The sequence below is a fragment of the Anticarsia gemmatalis genome, chromosome 1 (assembly GCF_050436995.1).
Source record: "Anticarsia gemmatalis isolate Benzon Research Colony breed Stoneville strain chromosome 1, ilAntGemm2 primary, whole genome shotgun sequence".
Taxonomy (NCBI): Eukaryota; Metazoa; Arthropoda; class Insecta; order Lepidoptera; family Erebidae; genus Anticarsia; species Anticarsia gemmatalis.
The window spans coordinates 13,128,582-13,151,397 of record NC_134745.1 but is presented as its reverse complement, the minus strand read 5'-3'; the positions used below and the strand labels follow the sequence as shown (position 1 = coordinate 13,151,397).

General features: G+C 32.3%; 1 protein-coding gene across 2 annotated transcripts; it reads left to right on the top strand.

The window, feature by feature from the left end:
* The first annotated feature begins 468 nt into the window (after nt 1–468).
* Nucleotides 469–22,114, top strand: LOC142977097 (epidermal retinol dehydrogenase 2-like). 2 transcript variants are annotated; one of them, XM_076120816.1, is made up of 8 exons: nt 469–530; nt 1,977–2,005; nt 7,377–7,524; nt 12,173–12,324; nt 17,682–17,859; nt 20,373–20,558; nt 21,368–21,550; nt 21,986–22,114. In XM_076120816.1, coding segments are annotated over exons 2-8 (927 nt in total). In that variant the 5' UTR covers nt 469–530; nt 1,977–2,003; the 3' UTR covers nt 22,064–22,114. The 2 variants fall into 2 exon arrangements, with proteins under 2 accessions (XP_075976931.1, XP_075976940.1); XM_076120825.1 differs by having other exon boundaries at nt 490–530; nt 1,980–2,005.
* Nucleotides 22,115–22,816: the final 702 nt, after the last annotated feature.

The following is a 22,816-nucleotide window of genomic DNA, read 5'->3' as shown; positions in this document are numbered from 1 at the left end:
TAATGGCGCTGAGGGTTGCTTAACCCACAGATTGTTTACCGACCGGTGAGTGCAAATAGCTTTAAGCGCGTCATACAAATATTGTAAAAGATACAATATGTTGGTATCATCATGCTTACTTTCTTCATAACATCATGCCTGTTATACCTTAAGGTGTAGCCAGAACACCATTGATTTACTGGGCAAGCATATAATAGTTGTAATATTATAATAGACAAAATTACATACAAACAGTTTTGACTGCAACATATTATTATACATAATGTCGCGCCTTTTATACCCGAAGTTAAAATCAGTGAAAAAAATTCACGTATGTTTCGCCGTAAACAATGTAAGTCCCAACTAGGAATGGAAGCCTAGACCTCAGACCAATTAAATGGTGGAATAATAAATAACAACAAAGTAATTAAATGTGTCCACAGTCTTAAACAAACAAGATTATCTCAACATTATCGGAGTGTTATTGAACAACACAATGAAGCGAAGCGACACTCAGTTTTACTCTCCCATTACTAAGGATTACTCGTGGTGTACGTACAATTACTTTTGCACAAAACTTAATATAAAACTTAATAATCTTTAAAAAATAATTAGTACTTAATTGAAACCAAAAAACAAATATTGGTGGAGTTCAAAGTGATTAAGTTTAGTCTGGAATAATTAAAAATATTTTTATGTGGTCACTTGTTATAATTATTACATAAAATCATACAGGCACACACCATAAAACGTCAATATTATTTAATGAATAAAATTTTCTGCAGGTGGAAAAGCTGCTACTAATTGGAAAATGTAGAATTTAAATAACAATAACCCATCTTAGATTCTTAAATGTGTTTTGAATTACCTAGCTCCTTAAAAAACAGCGAAAAATATAAACGCTGAAATAGTGTCAATAAAATAGTTTTTCTAACCTATTTTGGATACCATTTTTATAGTGAGTATTGATACTGGACTCCATTGATTAAAGCTCTTGATGACGTCATATTACTATTTTATTGAGAATAAGGAGAAACGATTGTTTAAACAATTGTACCCTATTCTAATATTTACTGTATGAACTAAATGTACTACTTTCTATAATGCACAATAAAGATTTTTTCATTTTATGTCTACATCATACAGAAGTAAGTCATAACGTGCCAGCCTAAAACACGGTCACTTGTAAATTATTGTTTCCATTAATTATATTATTTAAGTTGCATAATGTTAAATAACAGTTTTTTACTGTTATATGATACCTAACAGGAAAAGGTCTGTCTAAAACCCTATTTTCCTGCCAACTAACTTGCTTACAAAATTTTATTAATTACCTATATACGGATAATTTTATCGTAAGCGACTTAAGTCAGTGTCAAGGACAAATTAGACATCAAAGTCACAAAATAGTAGGTAATAAATGTACCTTCCACTTTAAAAAAAATAACGAAACGCAGGTTCTTTATTTGACCCGTACTTACCTATCTACGTCAGCTCTTGCTATAGTTTTGTACGTTACTTATCCGCTAAATTAAAAAAAATACTCATTTATATGTAGGCGTCTTTTTCTTGTCATCTTTCCGGATTGAAAAAAGACATTTTTTTATACTACTATGTAGTAGGTATTATACTGTAAAAACAAAGTTTAGGTACATTTTTTTTATACTACTATGTAGTATTATACTGTAAAAACAAAGTATAAAATCCACCGCGATAATTAACCTTCATCTTCCATTACAAATTAATAACATAAATATCATTAACGGACTAATTAAAAATGTTGACGTCATGAAACTCTAGTAGGCTCAAACAATACAGAAATTTATTTCTTTACACAACATTATCTGTCAGTCTAGAAATCAATATTTTTTTACGCAAAATTTGTCATACTGCAAAAATCTATAAAAAAATGTCTTCAGTATCAACGCTCGACTAATCAGAAACGAGTGAACCTTATCAGTTGTTATCAGTTGGTGTAATAATCGCTTTTTGTTTAGTAGCAGCACGGGAACCGAGGTGGCAACATGTAAGTCGTTTTTTTTTAATTTTTTATTTTTACATAGCAACACTGCCGTCTAAACGTCATTTTTGAGATTAGAAAAGATTTGTGGGAATTGCGTTCTAATGGTTTATTTATTGTCAGACAGTTTTAAACTTTTGCATTGCATAAATACATTGAACACTATCTACAATAATAGAGAAATTTGCGCTAGGCAATCGCTTCGACCGAATATTTTATTGCCTTTGCAGTCCGATCGGTAGCGTGATCATTCGTGTGTGCTAATCAAGAGATCCAAGGTTCGATTTTCCTAAAAATAAAATTAAAATGTCGAAATTGCACCCACGACCTATTAAAAAAGAAAAAAATATCTGCAAATAATTTCATTTTACGTCTCTTCAAAGAAAATAAGAACAAAGATGAGAAATCAAATTATCCAAACCTTATGTATTGAGGTCATGGTTCTACCACGATAAAAAATATGAATGTAATAAAATGTACCCTTTTCATAAATATTTATAACAATCATAATTTAATATGTAAATTAGAATAATTAAAGTTTATATTGTGTAGTGACAAAATAATTTGCCAAATGGGAATTGCGTTGCAGAGTGCAGGGGTTTTTTTATTATCGGTATTTTATTTATGTAATCAAGTACTTTGTTTCACAAGTACCCTTATATTACTTTTGCGTCTTTAGTTTTATGGTTTCCATTTTCATATTAAAACGTATAAGTACCTTTGCTTAGATGTTTTGTCAAATCAAATTAAGGTCCGTAGGATTTTATATAGTTTTTTAATCCGAATTCAAATTCGTAAGACTTTACCGTTTACAATTTTTTCAACAAACCGAAGTATTTTTTTTTATAAAACAAGCTAAGCGAATCTAAAATAAATACTCACCCATATTCTAATGCTAAGGTACTTTCCTTAAGATCGAGAGATCGTGAGTTTAAATAGCGCAGCGGTTTAGATCACCACGCCGCCGCCGCTACCATTGCGTGGGGAGGTCGTGGGTTCGATTCCCACACAGGCCAATTATTTGTGCGATCCACAAATAATTGTTTCGGGTCTGGTTGTACTTTGTAAAATTCCCCTCGATACAACAGCAATTCTTAGTGCAGGAGTTAGACTTAGAAGTTGAAGTTGAAGAGTCGTTAGACTTTAAAGAAAAAAAGAAATCGCAGTCGTTATACTACCGATATGAATTCACCCTAAACAAAACCTTTGAGGCCTAGTAAACAACATTAATTTATTGTCCATAACCACAAAATAAAAATATCCACAAAAATAGGTATATACCTACTAAAGTAATTGTTACGCATCATAAATTTATGTAAGCAGTGATCTGTTTTTGTGTTAGATAAAAAAATTGGATCAGTTTTTATTAGATTACATAACTTTGTTTTGTTTTTCTAATATAAATTAAAGAAGTTATGATCCAACAACTTAGTAGAGAGTCTTGTACGCAAGCTCCGCTGCTGAGGATTGTCATAGAACGTATATTATATTGGAGATCCCTACCTGCTTTGGATAAACGCCCCATTTTTATAGAAAAAGTACAAGTACATAAGTTATATTTTTTTGTTAATTTTTTTTTGAGCGTGTTACGGCTCTCGCGAAAAGCTCCAACTAATGCCCTCTTGCGAGCAAGTTTTTGTACGGCTTAAAAGCCTTCTTGCCAGCCTTACATTATTGTGCAGGCCTTGGCTTTACATCTTAGCTAATAAAGTTGTTAGTCTTGATGTTAATTAAGATAATTTAGGCTTGGAATTTAAAAAGGTAATGTGCCACTGCTGGGCAAGGGTTTGAGGGCTTTAAGTCCAACATATATTACCATATTTTATTTAAAACTAGCTGACCCGCGCAACTTCGCTTGCGTTACATAAGCGTTAAAAATTTTCCCCGTTTTTGTAACATTTTTCACTGGTACTCTACTCCTATTGGTAGTAGCGCGATGATATATAGCCTATAACCTTCCTCGATAAATGGACTATCTAACACTGAAAGATTTTTTCTAATCGGACCAGTAGTTCCTGAGATTAGCGCGTTCAAACAAACAAACAAACTCTTCAGCTTTATAATATTAGTATAGATACGTATGTAAATAGATTAACTATTATTTAATAACATAAGGTTTTTATATCACTAACCGGTTAAATTTATAAACAAGTGTGTTTGTCTCCATTTTGCGTATCAAGGTTTCTCTGACATCATACTGGTCACACACCAGTTGATTCATAAAGGCTTGTTCATAATGAATGTATTTTAATAATTATTTAAATTAATTAAATATTTTAGGACAACTCACACACGGTCATTTGATTCCAAACTAAGCAGAGCTTGTACTATGGTAACCAGATAACTGATTAACATACTAATATACTACTAAATACATAATTATATAGATAATAATAGATATATTAACAACCAGGCTCAGAACAAATACTCGTGGTCATCACACAAATATTTGTCCCGGGTGGGATTCGAACCCGCCACACAGCGGTTATTGCGGCGAGGTGACCACTTTAACCACTGCGCCAAACGTGCAGTTGTTAGTGCTATTGTATATTTGAACTTTTCAATTTCAATATTATATTAAAATGATTTTGCCCGCGTTAAAAGCATTCAAGACATAAAAAAGTCATTCCGTAACTTTAATTGACTTATTTAATTAAGTATAATAATATGTGAAAAAAAATATTAACTATAATATGAAATAAACTTAGAATTAAAACTAGTTATAAAACCTTCGGAGGAATTATTTATGTATTAGTAGGTACACGGCGTGAACAAGTACCTAAGATGTTTATGAGATATATTAGTGTTTATAGAATTATTTGGTAAAATTGTTTAATATTGTATTAAAAATAATAATTTATATTATTCAAAAAATATAGTAAACCTACTTGGTACTAAGAAAATACTTATATTGGGCTTAATGTTCTTCAAAAAAATGTCTGCGGTAATTTGTTACTACAGACATGTTTCTTTAGTCAAAGTCTGTCAAGTTTAGAAGCAAAAGGTCGAATGAACATTTAGAGCACAGTAACATGTTGACCTTTATGATATAAAACAAGTGGTTATCAATAAGTTTACCAAACATTAACACGCGGTTATCAAATGACACACATGAGGAACATGTGTTTATTTATAGTCAGTTCGGGAGTGCACTTTTATATTGCAATCAAAACTAATTATAACCTTTAAAAAATAATGTTTAATAAAATATTAAGAATCAGAATGTAACTATCTATATCAGCTTTAGGTAAATAAAGAATAAAAAAACATGGATTTCTTTGTCTAAACGGTCTTCTCTCTATGCCTAACAGTCGAATTTACAATTTTTTTTTTGTTAGAAGCCATCAGCAACTTTAAGTTTATGGTATTATCCTTTCTTGATATTGAAGATCACTTAATAATAAGAAAAACGCCGAAAATCAACATAATGTTCACTTATATCTGCAACACAATAACTCAAAATTTGCATTCTCAAGCAGTTACGAGTATGTCTGGTAAAAATAAAAAAAAATTGGACAAATAAACAATCCCTCTTTTGGGAGAAGACTCTTGCCTAAGTCAGTCATGAGCTAAAACCTGACAAAAATTCAATTTCACGCGCGCAGACTGATAATACTTATTTCACTCACTAGGTACAGATAATCTCAACTACATTGCCTACTCGAAAACAATATTATCAATCACGCAACTAATCAGCTTAGTCAATTAATCCTTAGATAATAAAAAACTATTGTTATGATAATTATCCTGAGTCCTGCACTTTGGTCGGAATGTATCATGACAAGAATAGTCACCATCTTATCTCGTCTACTCGTGTTACGCAAGATTTTAATTTACTCGTAATAATAGAGTAGTAATTAAAGTTTTTATGGTTGTTTAGAACTAAAGAAAATATGACGTTAAGGTGTATGCATATTGCATTATATTCATAATTAAAAATCATAACTTATATTTCTATTTAAATGAGTACTTCACTGCCAGTCACATCAGCTACTCTTTATAAAATGTCACAAACACATTTTAGAATATAAATGAGTACTTGACTATCGACTATCAGTCAAATCAGCGACTCGTTAGCGAAAAGTCAAAAACACATTTTAGTATAGAAATACGGTGTAGTGACGTCACTGTTTGGTATTTTCGTTGATATCGAATGAGTGCCAAAAAGACTAATTGCAATATAACATTATTTAGGTAAGAAAAAAATACATAGCCTCAAATAGCCTGAGCATTTTAGATGATCAATTTACGAGTAGATACAAGTTTAACAATTAAATTCTTTACTATGACTACCTAGAATATTTTTTTAATTCTGCTGGTCCAAATTCAAAATGCCTATTCTACTTTAAATATCAAAGAAAAAAACAATTCTCACACTGTCATTATTACAAATATTTTATTTCTGCTCTACTTATGAACAATATTATATTAAACCCTACTCTTAAATGAAATAAACTTTCATTTTTAAGCAGTGGGGAGATTTGAATAATTCCTATTTAATTCAGATCAGTTACATAGCTGTCATGAGCATTTATAGAAGGTACATTTTAAAAATATAATAAAAAAAAATCCCATATATTTAACTGCATAGGAATATTACTTTGTCAGGTGTATAGACAGAAAATTGAGTTATTCCCTGAGTACCCCGATCCCCGAGGCCCCCGTCCCGAAGGACCCCGATTTATTTTTATCTTAACAAACTATTTTATAAATAAATCGGGGCCCTCCGGGTCGGGGGCCTCGGGGATCGGGGTACTCAGGAAATAACCCAGAAAATTAGAGTATTATTATACGTTGGTGATTTATAAGTGATGTGAGAAAATAATAGTATGCAGTTTGCGGTAAACCTGTTTTTATTATGCATTTTGTTTTGAAATAGTTTATCAAAATGTAATACCTAGTGGTGAATGAACTTTGTTTTGTTAAAAGCGGTCTAGTGAACGATAATGCAAAGTGTAACAGAAAATGGCTGATGATGCAGAGTTACTAAAAATTGGCTGACTTGGCCGTGGCATCTTAAAGCTAATATATTTTGATCATAAACTTTAATGAAATACAAAATATGAACATGTTAAGGTTCGGTTTATTGCTTGAATAGATTTTTTTCAATAGTTATTTTTCTTTTCAAACCATCCGGACGTACTCCCAAACCAAAACTGACTTAAAATGAGTCAAGAAAAATTAAAAACAGGTTTTAACAAACATAATCACACGAGCGTTTAATACCAGTTGCAAATATACACACACCTTAACTTATACCTTTGAGCAGATCAAAAATTATTCTTTTCAAGATCTCGTTTAAGACGGCCGTGTACCAAAAACTATATTTTGTTTTTAATTTTGTGATAAAGTGACTAAGTGCGATGCGTTTTTCTAGGGCCGACGAACCACAGATAATATATGCGATCAGACTATTTTTCGAAATAGTATGGATGCTACTGAGGGTGGACTTCGAAATTATAAAGTCGTTGTTCAAATCGATCCTGCCTTCAGAGCCCAAGGATGTGAACGATGATATAATTTTGGTAAGTTATTTATTTTAATATTAATTTCTCCTTATAATATTAATATATTAGGTCGGGGGAAAAGTCTTTTCGCATTATAGTATGTATGAACTTGTAATAAAATCTCTTGAGCTTCAAGAATCACAAATGAGTACACGGCTCATTAGGTTTTTTTCAGTGAGCTCGTGAGGTACCCAAATATCGGGCTTTTTGTGTAGAAAAAAGATTTTATTACAAGTTCATACTATAATGCGAAAAGACTTTTTCCCCGACCTAATATTAATATATCATTCTAACTATTGGCTGCCTCTGAGGCACAGTGGATAGTGAATCGGTCTGGTAAACACGAGGTTCCCAGGTCGGACAAAGTGGTATAGGTATTTTTCTAATTGATCTTAGATTATTCACAATAGTAGTATGGAGTATGGATACGTGTTTAATATGTTATCTAATACTTATATACTCTGTTTAAACTATTAGATAATATTTCCGTAGCTAAAATGTATACTATAACTAAATGTAATACTTTCAAGTTTATAGTTTTCTCTCAACGAATTTGACTATAATACTTTTTAATGAGACTGTGACGTAATAATAATAATATTATATTACACACTGAATTAAACTTACGCATATTATAATAAAAATATGCATCATTATATTAATATTAAAATGAATATTATGTAAAATACGAAACAACTCTGTGAGATAAAGTCTTTTTGTGACTTTTGAAGTCGAGGTCTTGGGGTTCCATTCCTGTGTCCCCATGTCCTTTTAAAGCAGGGGCTCCCAACGTTTTCTCATTCCGGGACCACTTTTATATTATTCTTCTTAGCAGGGACCACTATGTAAGCATATTAAAAATAAAGTGTAATAATAATCGTGGAAATTTTAGAATCTTTAAATCGCCGACCATCTGGGGGCACGGAAGTGCCCCCGCAAGTCGAGCAAAAAAAAGCGGCACGGCCGTAACATCCTTTTCTCGAAGCAATTCGGGCTATTTTTGACACCCCTATTATTTCGTTGTGGATAAAACAAGAAGCCTGGATTTTCAGCAACTAATCAGTCATTGTATAAACACGGTATATTTAAAATTTCAGTCAATTTGAACCAGTGATTTAAAAATTACAACTTGTTAAAGTTTTGAATTTTGTCACTCACTGATTCACTGACTCACTGACTCACTGACTCACCGATCATCAAAAGTCTAAGGTACTTCTAGCAGACTTGAGATGACCAGGTCGGTCTATTTGTTTTAGAGGTACTTTTTTTAAAATTGGCATGATAATAACATACGTAATAACTTAAGACAGAAGTTCCTTTAAGTAGAGACTAAATAGATTAAACGACTTGGTATTATATAGATCTCACAACTTTTTACGGCGAGACTTGAGGTTTTTACAGAATGTTTTTGATGGCATATTGTTTACTTCTGAATTGTGATAAATGTATTCAGTGCCAATACATAGTTACGCGTTTGAAAAATGGCAATTCGCTTGTCCCCTATCATGTGCTTTCTATAATAATAAGTACGGTAACAAGTGTTTGTATTTTCTAATTAGTTTTTTCTGCCTGCATTTATTAATGTCACAGGCGTAATGATTTACTTATTTGCACCGCTATTTTAATATAATATGTTGGCAAAATTTTAATATGTTAAACTCCAAGGAATGAACTTCATAAATGACTAATTATTTAATTTTATCTTAATAATATTGAACATTGTACCTAGTTCTCAGATAGTATATCTAATACTTTACCTTTGTATAATTAAGAAATACCCTCATATTCATAAACACCAGTGTTGGGCAAAATTTAGTTTGATTGATGATTGATGATTAAGATTAAATTATTTATTCATGACTAATGAATAATGACTAAAAAAATTCAATCATGAGTCGTGATTGATGATTAATTAGTGTTAGTGTTAGTTATTCAATCATGACTAAAATTTTAATGACTAAAAATAATAGTTAAATAAAACTAAGCTTTTCAAGTCTACGTTCCATGACTGTTGATTTGTTAATCACAGGTTTTTAATTAAAGCTAGTTTTACAACAGAATCAGTTATTTTTTTTTTTAATTTACGCAGGTACACATTTGCAAAAATAATATCGGGCTAATTTAGTTTAAAATAATTTAAATTGCTTTTTAAAACTACGCGTTTTGAAAATCAAATTTTATAAATAATATAATTATCTTCTTTCAGTCAACTTAAGGTGGTGATCAGTTATAGTTTTATAGATGTGTTCAATTAAACTAAAATTATGTCACCTGAATTATTTTTTTTAGTTTAATCATCATACAAAAATACAATAAATTAGTCATCAGTCATTTAATCATTAAATGATTGATGACTAATTTATTTAATCATGATTATGATTATTATTTTTACTCATGATTAATTCAATCATGACTAAATAATTCATGACTAAATTAGTCATGACTAATCAATTGATTGAAAAAATTAGTTGATTGACCCAACACTGATAAACACACTATAAACCTATTTCAGTTAAAAAACTACTATAATATGTTTTCTCTTTTTCATTTCGCTAAGGAGGGAAAGAAACAAAACTCTTTATATTTTTATGAATAAGAGGGATAGTCTACATATACAATCTTACTATACCTACATAATATTATTTATAGTGCAATATTAAAGGTGTATAATAAAAAAGGTATTAGTTTCTTAATAGCTAATAAATACAATATGATCTATGAACTCAGGCGTCATTATTTAATCATAGGTTTTGCTCATATATAGTGATTATTAGTTATCTATGCTATACCTTACAATGAACAGTTAATAAAGATCTTATGAAAAGTAAAATATCTAACCTGGGGGGCTATCACGTATCTCAGTTGACAGTCATTTGAAAACCACTATGCTGTCCATTGTTTTCCCCCTTAGATTATAGTGATTAATACGTTACGTCAAAGCAGCAATGTATTGAATAGTGACCATAGATTTGACGTATACTAGCTGTCAACTGAGATACGTGATAAGCCCGCTGATCAATGATTCCAAGTTGGCATTAGTATTTTGGTACTGAGATAAAGAATCATTAGACATCTCGTGATGCAAAAAAAACTGATAATGCTTGACCCGGAATTTGAACCCGAGACCCCTACATAGCAGTCGCATACATTACTGATGCACCACAAAGGTAGGTAAAAATCGCGAAACATTACTTAAAATTTGTACAAAAAAAAAACAACTGCATTTTTAAAATTCCTTCTTTCTGGGGCATCATTCGCGTGAAAAGATTTCCAAAGTTTATCCAAACTAAGATAGGTCTTTAGCTGAAAATAGCACGAAGAACAATAATGTCTATAAATTCTAGAATTACATAACAATGATACAATGTCCTCAAATATATACAAAACGTCGATAACCATTTATTATAATTAGGTACTTGGTGATAAGATAACTAATACAATAATACGATACGAGGCAATCTTTGAACAAATGCTGTGCACGTTCCGGAACTATGATATGTTTGCTCCAATTTTATATGTACTATCAGACTTTGTTCCTAAGAGGACAAAAGCATATTTTTCGATTGATATCAAATTTTACATGTTTACTAGTGGCCGTCCGTGACTTCGTCCGCGTAAGCTCGAGTTTCCCGTGTACGTTCTTTTATATAAAAGTTTACCCCTTCCCCTTTTTACCCCCTTCTACCTTCCCTTTTTTAAAAGACCCTTTCTTAGTGCTCCTCTACACTTCCTAAGGAATCTTCATACCAAATTTTAACTTTCTATACTCAGTACTTTCAACTGTGCGTTGTTCATTAGTCAGTCAGTCACTCAGTGTTGGATAACCTATCTGACAAATAAAGTAGCAGCAAAATAATGAAACTGCTAGTTTTCCAATTGATAAGTCGTTCGACACTTTTTCTCAAGGAAATCTTTTGCCTGAACAAAGTCGCGGGCAGAAATGGGTGTAGCATAAAGTAATTAAGTTCATTCTTTGTCTTACAACCTTATCTTAATGGATTTAATTATAGAATATTAAATACATTGTATTATGAACACAAGGTCTACAGGCAGGTCATTGCAAAAACTAAGCTATTAGATACTATTAAAGAACGGAAACTGATTTCAAGCAATAAAAAATCTTTATTCGAAGTAAGAACGAATAGAATTTCGTATATTTTTGAAAAATAACTTTCTAACTTGATGAGAAAGATTAAGGTTTTGATTTGCAGAAGTGCCTACAATTTGGAAATAAATAAATAAATTTACAATACTGAAGCTCAATTCTCTATTAATATCGACTACCGATAACCGACCTGTCATCGAGAAATTTTGTATGAAAATCTGATCAGCGCCTCTTACGGGCGTCGTAGGAAATATTTTGGCAGTACATTCTAAATGTCAAAATTTCGATACCTACTCGACAATATCGACTGACGACAGAATCGTATAAATTAAAAATAAATACTGCTGCAGATTAACCGAAAGCATCATAGATACAGCCAGTAAACCTTTACATTTAAATATAGACTAGAAAGGAAAAATGAAAAGAAGAAGTGACGCAAAGATCTTACTAAGAAGCGACTACATTAATCATATATAGACCATGATGTAGGAATCTTACAACAATATAAAAAAAAGTAAAGCAAATTTTTGACCACCATTACAAGAGATGACTCTCTTCCAGATCACTGGTGCCGGCCATGGCATGGGTCGTGAGGTGGCGCAGAGGTTCGGCCGCCTCGGAGCGAAGGTCGTGTGTGTGGACATCAACGCCAAGGGCAATGAGGAAACCGTCAAGCTGATCAAACAGGAGAAAGGAAAGGCTTTCAGTTTTGAGTGAGTATGATAAGGAAAATAATTACACAAAAGTCGCGGCGAAATATTTGAATGTGTCGACGTAAGGAGCATACAAACTCTACACCATATATCGCTCCTTGAATACAAAAGGGCCACAACTCAAAAAAAAATGAAAACCGTTTTATTGCAAAAATGACACCTGAACCGCCTATATTTTATAGTAAAAAAAAACCCCCATCATTTTTGCTTATATTATGGCTGCACTGACTTACTGCCCTTTTTGCATTAGCTCACTTTGACAGGTAATGTCAGTGCAAATCAGCCACTTTATGAGTTACGCCCAAAAATTTTACGCAAACGCACGTCGGTTGCGTGAAAAAGTGCCACAATCCAAAATATGTCTGTGTTGGATGCAAAATATCAGGTAAGTGTGATTATATTTTACAATACAAAACTGCCATATTTTGGAAAACGTCCTTTTTGCATTCAAACATTAGTATTTGTTATTTTTTATTTTTTAATACAAAATTGCCATATTTGAAATACGTCCTTTTTGCAATCCAATATTAGTTAAGTATAATTATATTTTATAATATAACGGTAGCATATTTTGAAATACGTCCCTTTTGCATTAAATTATTCTGGAATAAATAATCATTTTTAGCGTGCTAGAATGGGAAGGCCAGAAATATGACCGTTTGGCATGATAATAATTTTAGTTTTCGTTACAATTTTAAAAACAAAATAATACATTTTGATCCAGGCAAAGGCAAGAGGCACCTTTTCCTTTCAAACTCCTCTTTCAGGGGCAAGATCCAACCAGTCCTATTTGAATGCGTCTAGGTCATCCCGCCATCTCCATTTAAGTCTCCCGCGTCTGCTATGACCATCCTCTGGCATCCAGTTGGTAGATATGCGGGCCCACCTTTCCGAATGCATGTGGTTAATGTGGCCGGCTCAGTTCCATTTCAGCCAGGCGGTCTTCTCCTCTACATCGGCTATGCGAATTTGGGAGCGCAGTATAGAATTTCGGACGTGATCTTTTCTTTTGACGCATAATATACTATGCTCAATCGCTCTCTGGCTCTTTCTGGTTTTCCGTAATGGACCATGTTTGGGCAGCGTAGGTAAGGACGGGTAGTAAGTATAAACATGTCGACGAGCTTTCGCTTCAGTGACAGTGGAAGGTTACCCTTCATTAGCTCTTTCCTAGACCAGGATCTCTTTCAGGCACTTGTGACACGTTTGTCCAACTCTTTGTCCCGTCAGTTGTTAAAAGAGGTTATCTGGCCCTAGCAAGTGTACTCGTCGACATAGTCTATGACATGCCCGTCTACCTCGACCCTACGTTTTGTGTTGTTGGTCATAACCTGGGTTTTTGTACGGTTCTTACTTAGTCCAATCTGAAGGCTTGCCGTGCTCAGATCTTTGAGCATTGATTCGAGTTCCGATGCCGAAAAAGAGAAGAGGACTATGTCGTCTGCAAAACAAAGATTTGTTAACTGTTTATCACTTACAACTATGCTTTTGATTGCCATAACACCGCCAGGCTCCCGAAAATTTCTCCGAGGGTGCTGGTAAATTATTTGGGAGATAGCGGGTCTCCCTGTGTCACGCTTCTTTGGATTTGTAATGATATTGTTGTCTATTGCTTTGATGAGTTTGATGTATGAAGGTTCGATTCTACATAGTATCTTTAAGTAGGACTTGGATGGAGTGATGATTCTATGGCGGAATGAGTAATGCTGTCAAAAGCTTTGGAATAATCCACGAATGCTAAATATAAAGGCTTATAAAACTCAAAAACCTTTTCTATTATCTTATTTCTTTAATACTCCTGCTGCACTCAATCTACTCGTCACGTTACCCATTGATTGATGATGATGATTGATGTTTAATTTTACTAAATAATGAAAGTTACGCAGAAAGTTGATCTCAATAATTTTACTTACTCAATAAAAAGTTAAGATTTTTTAATTTAGATTGTTTAATACAATGTTTTCCTGGTCCATTCAGTTATGGTTTTACTAAGTAATTATTATTAAACCTTTTGATACGTTTTTTTTTACCAAAAAAGTACAATTAACCATTTTTATTTGTAAAACTGTGTTAAATTTTGACATATTTTTTATAATATTGGTTCAAATTTTGAATGCAAAAGGGACTTATATGCTTTTTTCTCTTAATAGATAACATCTATTACAAAGTTTATTTTGTAGATAGATAGAGCTAAAAAATACGCATCTAATGATATATTAACATCTTATATTTAATAAATAAATATATGAAATGTTATAAAAAAACAGTTTCAAAAATTTGTTTTGGCTCTCCTGTAAAATTTATAGATTTCGATTTGTGGCCCTTTTGTATTGAAGGAGCGATATTAGGTCGGGGAAAAAGTCTTTTCGCATTATAATATGTATGTATGAACTTGGCTTCAAGAATCACAAATGAGTACACGGTATAATATCGTTTTTTTTGTGTAGAGAATTTTTTTTATTACAAGTTTATACATACTATAATGCGAAAAAAATTTTTCCTCGACCTAATATTTCACTGCGACTTAGGGTGACGTAAAATTGAAGCTTACAGATGCATACAGGCATGTAGGGTTAGAAACTTAAATACTTAAACTTGATTACTTTTTGAAAGCGCAAGCCATATGGTTCCGGCTTGGTAAATATTTAAAAAAAAAATTGTGGGATCTAGGACATTTTAAATGCCGCTTATATGTTTCCCTGGGATTTGTTACTTTTATCAAATCATATAGGACAAATTAACAGATCATTAAATCGCAATGTTAAGTATGAATTTGTCACCAATGTGACACACAGGTCCTAAGTAAATACTCAATGACATTAAGATAATAAATATTAAGCAGTACTTCTTACCCCAGAATAATATCAAAGTCATCGACATCGTTAAAACAAATAATGCATAAATATCAAAACAATTTGGTTCCCATTAAACAATGTACCGAATGTAATTTTTTTGTTTTTGAAAAACCAAAAAGTTGTTTGCTTGTGTTTTTGAGAATTAATTATTGAAGTGTTTATTTAGTAATTTTTTTTATTAATTGGAATTTAGCTTAATAAAAGCATTGATGCTTTGGATTTATCTAAACTATATATAGAGTATAGAATTAGCGAGCTCTCAGCAATAACTGAAAGGAAAATTATTCAGTGACTCATTTCCTATTATTTATATGCACGTCATTCATAATCGCATAAGTACAAAAAACTGCAAGCGACAATGACAACTTTCATCGCCCTTCTCAAAGGAAAATCTCATAATGAAATGTATAAACTATGTATCTTTATATTAAAAATGTAAAGGTGTATTTTTTTCCCCTTTTGTTAATTGAAAATTCCTAAATCGATGATATGATATGATACAGAGATGATAGGTCCTGGGAAAGAACATTGGAATCGTGTCAAATTAAGCGTGTTTTTAACAGATTTTTCAGCTTTAACATATTATTATATTCCCATCATTGGATTCGCAGTCGATTTATAATCTCACTCCAATGTATTAATCAACGAGATATTTTTATATGCCTATGATTGTTGTCACACAAACAAGTTTTTTAACCGGACTTGTAGGTTTTTTATATCATAACCTTTACCACTACCTACATACAATCACACGTGTATGTCACTAAGGTACAGAAAAGGCATAAATATGTATCTACTGTCATTTTCAAAACAAAATTATGACTCATATTTTCAAAATCAGTTTTTGACAATAATAAATTAGAACCTAATGTGTGACCTTATACATATTTAATAATATTAGGTGACCAATAAATATTCTTACAGTATACAGACTTATCTGTATTACAACAACCTTTTTTTTTTAATTTAACAAGATCAATTATTACATTGATACTTTTATTCAAGAAGGCATATTACAAATTCTGACAGTGAACACAGAATATATTTGTTCCTGACTATACATAATATATAATTGATTTAAGCGGACTTTAACCAAAAAATTCTAAATATTTATAAAACGTTTAAAAAGAATCAAAACGAGTTAAATGTATAAAAAACTCACACAAGCTAAGTCACTCCTCTTTTGAAACTTGTTAAAATTATGACATAAGTGTGAAACTTGCTTTAATGATAGATTAGATTTTATATCATAAAATATTATTTAAGTATGCGATATATTATTGAGGAAAAAGTGCTTTGACGTATAATTTTATCTATACTAATATTATAACGCTGAAGAGTTTGTTTGTTTGTGTGTGTTAGATAGCCCATTTATCGAGGAAGGCTATAGGCTATATGTATATATATGTAATTAATAATGGAGAAAATTATAGAAAATATTAAAATTTTAAATACTTCAGGTTAAATTAAAAATCTAACAATTACATTTAAAGATTAAGTTTAGAAATTATGTATGAAAATTATTTTAAGTCGTAAACTCAAAAACAAATATAATTTTTAGAACTCTATATTAAATGTTTTAAAAACATTGACCCAAATAATATAATGACCTATGATATCAAAAACAAAAATTGGGCGATACATTCTATCTCCGAATTCAGGTACAAAATGTCTACCGGGTATATTGGTATGCAATATAGGAATGCGCAAATTCCTTTCCTCCAATAAATCCATTCACCGTGCAATTAAGCAGTATTTAAAAATAAAGTCGAGTTAACAAAAAATATTATTATTCTTACATTTAAGACTGAGAGTATGAAATAAAAATGCAGATTTCTACTAAATCTAATTATTTGCTTCCGTCTGCCGGAATATTAATCTTTTTGTTAAATCTTTTAATTATTCAAACAATTAAAATAACCTTTAAAGTCCTTCTAAAAATAAACTCTTGTTAGAAACAAAAAATGTTTCCGTTTTACAAGATGAAAGATAATGAGACTCTGTTCCAAGTAATTATGTGTAATAATGATGTTAATAAAGTTTAATCATTGTCGCATTGTTTTACGCTGTCGTTATCAATGCGCTTTTTACAACAGTCCTTAAGAAGCGCAATTTTCTACCACTATCGACTATCCGGAACTGACTATCGACAAATTTTAGCCTCTAGCAAATGCGGCAGGAATAAATTTTTAAGGGCATTTTATTTGTCAATCTTATTTCAATCGCAGTTACTTCTCTTGTATTTATTTTTGCCTTCTGCTGGTTGCTATATTCGAACTGACAAACTCAAACAGCGTATTAAACCTATTTCCATTTATCAACGCGGAGATACAACACCACTTTCGGCTGCCCCAACAGAATTCTTTCTTTTTCTTCAAAAGGACACCGAACCTCGCAACGTCCCTACCAAAAAATCTTTTCTTTCATCCATATTCAAAAGACTTGTGAAACCAGCCTGTGCTAAAGAGATGACAAGCTAAAGTATCACAATTCTTCTTTCAGGTGTGACGTCACAGACCGTGCAGCAGTAATGAACTTAGCTGAGAGAGTGACCAGTGAGGTCGGAGAGGTCACGATCCTTGTCAATAACGCCGGTATCATGCCGTGCAAGCCTGTCCTGAGACATAGTGAGAAGGAAATCAAGACTTTAATGGACATTAATGTGAATGGTAACTTGTGGGTGAGTAGATTACATGTTTTTTTTACCTATTATTGTGCACTGCTGGGCATGAGTTTCCTCCCAAACGAGGGAGAGGTTAAGCCTAGAGTCCATTACGCTGGCTCTATAAGTTCATGATTAATAACCAGATGGTCGGTGATCCCGTGATTCGCGATACAGGATCGTTGATAGCCTACGCGACAACTTCGCAATTTGGTTGGATCCGGATACTATTTGCTTGTTATATCAACAATAGCCGTTCGCCCGCAGCATTTGTCATCTCCTTAAGGGTGGAATTTTCAAAATTTCTCTTAATGCTCTTCTACACTTTCTAAGGAATCTCCATACCAAATTTCAACTTTCTACGCTCAGTAGTTTTGGCTGGGCGTTGTCCATCAGTCAGTCAGTCAGTCACTCGGTAACTCGAATATTATATACATATGTATGTATCATTAATTAAAAGGGCGAAACCTTCTTTGTTCAAAAGGCTGTAGCTGATCCAACATATCATTCATAATATTAAATATCATTTGAGCATAAATTTTAATTGCGTTTAAGGAAGCTTTATACGTTCATTTTATTTTATTTTACATTGCGATAATGACCTTTAGGTATAAGGAAAAAGATACCTGATTTTGATTTTATTATTCGTGTAGGTATTTGAAGGAGAGACAAACCTTTTCAAAATGTTACGAAGGGCTATTTATTTTAACATTTAGATAATAAAACCAGTAAGTACAGGATAATACAAAGTTCAAGATTGAAATTATTTTATTAGTCATTATTGAAGAAGGTTGGAGCGCACTTTGACACTTAAATTGATTCAACTAAATAATTATGACCAAAATGCAACCATTCCGGAGTATGGATATTTTCCGACTTTTTGTAATAATGAGCTATAATAATGCTTGCATCCGACTGATGATCTTTAGATCTCGGGTTTGATATCCGGGTCGGGCAAAGTGCTATTGGTCTTTTCTTATTTATTTTACAATATTTCTTAATAGCAGCTCACAGCTTGAAACGTGCCCTATCAATGGCGAAAGTGTCCCCTATTAAATGAGACTAACATTATTAATGGCCATTAGTAGGTTTGTATATACATTATCACATGTCTTTCCCATGAGGTGTGAGCAAAGACTATAAAAGTTCTTGGTCTATTATGTTAAGGTACAAAGGCCACAGTTTACGATTCTCAGGTATCTTTAGTCGCATTGCCCTATCAGCCATAAATAACTGCCAAGTAACGATATTATGATTATAAAAATACACACTTTATTAACATTATCAAGGTTGGCTACTTAATTAATTAATCAAATATCTGTTTTTCTATTTTTTATCATTATCAATCATACATTCCAACCAGTGGTAAATATTGTATCAAACTTTCAAGTTTGACTAGTTTATGTGAAGCTGTTGACCGTGGTTGTATACAAAAGCTTAAAAAATAATACAAATAATATGAAAATTATCTAGACTAATTCACTCACGCGACTCCGCTCGCGTGTAAACAAAAAACCTCGTTTGCCTCGGGTCATCATTTTCTCGAGTCTAAATTCGTTTTCATGGGTTTAGTCGTGACAGCGCAACAGTAACACGATTCTCTACCACTAGCGACTATCTACAACCGGTACCTATCGAGAAATATTGTATAAAAATCTGATCAGCGCCTCTAACGGGCTACGAAGGAAGTATTTTGGCACCATATTTTAATAGTCAAAATTTCGATACTCGACAGGACCGACTGAAGAGAATCGCGCTACTAAGGATTAATAGAAGATTAATAGGAAGATTGAGACTACAAAATAATTTTCCAAATATACGACTGGTAGTTCCAGAGATTGCCACGTTCAAATTCAAACAAACTGCTTTATTTTATTGCTTACTTACATAAAATAGCGCAAAACATGCAACAAAAAATAGTTTATTCGAATAAAGATCGCGCTATCATTATTAGAATCTTGCGTATGATGTAAAAAACCCCTACAAAAAAGCAAAACTAAAGCATGTATACACGTATGTTATGAATACATACATAAATCTTACATTCTGATTTGTTAATGACGAATAAAAAATTCATTCATCACCATTATTCATCATTAGGTCCCTGATCAGTTGAACAGACAAAGTGTCTAGTCAGCATCTGTAGTATTTTCCTCAAAAACTTTTTTCAAAGTATTTTTAAACGTCAAACGTTCACCCCTCGATATCGAGTGTTGGGAATTGCACTTCTACAATCGAATTAATCTTCAAAGCAAAAAAAACTTCTTGCCTTAGATTTTTCTTCTTTAAGAATATTTAAGAATTCTCTGCTAATGGCGCTAATAAACATTCTACATACAACATTTCTGATCTGCGCCTATAGCGTGTTTCGCAAGAACTATATTTTTCAATCATTTTTATGTGAAACGTTTACTACTTGATAGTACTGACTGTGGGAAATGAACAATTTAACATTTAATGTCTACCCAAAAATGTAGTACCTTCTTTTCTTCTAATCTTCTTTCTTTAACCAATCTTCTTGATGTCTTCAGATGATCCAAGCATTCCTCCCAAGCATGTTGGAGCGCAACTATGGTCACATCGTCGCCATGTCGTCAATGGCTGGCAAGATGGGTCTCCGCAACCTGGTCCCCTACTGCGGCACCAAGTACGCCGTGCGAGGCATCATGGAAGCTCTTGCTGTGGAACTACACGAAGACCCTAGAGATACTAATGGAGTAAGTAACCAAAGATGTCAATTCCGTTCAATTATACCAAAGCAATACTAAAAAAAGCAATTATTAGTCTATGTTTTATATCCTACGAAGTATATTTTACTCATATAAATGAAGAAAAAAAGACAACTCCCGCACTAAGAATTGCTCTTGTGTCGCGGGGACTTTTACAAATAATTGTTCCGGGTGGGAATCGAACCCGGTAGCGGCCCCTTAACCACTGCGCCAGCGCAGCGCTGCGGGGGCAGTCGAAATTCTTCAGCCTACATTATTTACATTTTAATCGACTCTATAAGTTAGTATTAAAACGTAATTTGTTAATTACAAAGTCCAAAATAGAATGATAAGATATTACGTGACAGCTTTTATCTCGATTACATTATTTTTTCTTCATGATTAGCGTTTGTAGGAACGGATTATTTTTACTAAAGAAAATATTTGTTTCCTTTCTTCAAATTCAACAAGTTTTTTTTTTCAAAATCATACTTAACTTAACCTATATTTTTGATAGCCTTGGAAGAAACACGTAGAACTATACAGATCTTTATTTTTATTTATTTATTTATTTATTTATGGTTCGCCTACAATTGTTACACTTTTCTTACATAGGTAAACATACACAGGAAAAATAGGATATATGTGTACAATATTAATCGGCAAACACAACATGCATAGAAGACAGATTACAAACTATCAATGATCCAGTACTTTCAATAAAAATTTTATATTAGATATAAAGTGACCCAATTGTTAAAATCTAATTCAAATCGAATGTTATTATGAATAATAACCCAAAATCTTCACAATTCCAGATCAAATTCACAACAATTTGCCCGTACATTGTGAACACGGGTCTGTGCCACAACCCGAAGATCCGCTTCGCCGGTCTCATGAAGACGGTCGACCCTGGAGACGCTGCCGACCGTATCGTTGATGCCATCCGCAGAGAATACCACGAAATCACTATCCCTAGCGATATGTATTATACTAATAAGGTGGGTTTTATGATTTGATAGAAAAAATAATAAGTTAGGTTTAGATTTATGAGACATTGAAAATTAAATGACAGAGGAATGAGGGGCCTAAGCCGAGCTTCAAATGTTAGATAATTGGTGTTTCACCCCTATATTCTGCAAAAGTAGTTCAGAAGATTGGAAGAGGAGAGGTCTTAATATATGTTTTGTTTTATGGACTTATAAAGGTTTGCTAAAAGAATAAAATATCTTTCAGCCCTCATTTTAACTAAGAAACTAAAAGTAAAAAAGAAAACCTACCAGAAAAAAAAACTTGATTATTTATTTGTTTCAAGAGTTGCATCCATTAATCGAGCTCAGCTTCGGTTGCCCTATTCAATGTAGTTTTCTATATATTCTGTTAGAGGGACATCCTGGAAATACATTTATTTAAGGTTTTATTCTTTACATTTTCAGATTTTCCAACTGCTCCCTCCCGCTGCCGGCAAGCTGATGACAGACTTCATTGGCACCGGATTGGACCCTCACGACTGAACAATAAATATAAAATAATTTGTGTAACATAAATAAAATAATGTTTATTTACATGGTGATGTTATTTTCGATCGTTTAGTTATGAAGGTTGCAGTTGCGAAATTGATTTGTCGCATTGAAAAAAATATTGCAGATGCCTGGGAAAAAAACATTATAGCCTTAAAATTAGGTTTTTAAATAGTTTTGTACGAACTATATATGTAATAGACAACGTGATTAAATATTTATTTTGGTACACAATTTCTAAAATGGTAAATTCATAATGAAATCATAGTAATGGGGTTTGCGTGATCTTACAAACAAAATTGACTACGAATTATTACAATTACAACAAAAGCTTATCTTATGCCTATCGCTAATATCCTAAGATAATTTGTACATTTGAGATCGTTTATATTACTAACTATAACTATTCGATATAAAAACTAATACATTATACAATATACAAGCCTGACTAAGATACATATTAAATCTAGTTCTTGATTTTTTCCGTCTCAATGAATCCTAGTTAATATTTTAATTGACTTTCCTATTATTAAGCTTTGCACACTCCATTTGTACTTATTCAAGGCAGATTTTTACGTTACTAGATATGATTAACTAAGTATTTATTAATTACTAGCTGACCCGCGCAACTTCGCTTGTGTTACATAAGATCTCTCTTCATCATTTTCCCCGTTTTTGTAACATTTTTCATTGCTACTCCGCTTCTAATGGCCGTAGCGTGATGTTATATAGCCTAAAGCATTCCTC

Bases quoted from the DNA above. Each gene is read 5' to 3' on its own strand.
- LOC142977097 (XM_076120816.1), top strand. The intron at 7,525-12,172 runs GTAAGTTATTTA...ACTCTCTTCCAG, and splicing joins TGAACGATGATATAATTTTG to ATCACTGGTGCCGGCCATGG. The intron at 17,860-20,372 runs GTGAGTAGATTA...TGATGTCTTCAG, and splicing joins ATGTGAATGGTAACTTGTGG to ATGATCCAAGCATTCCTCCC.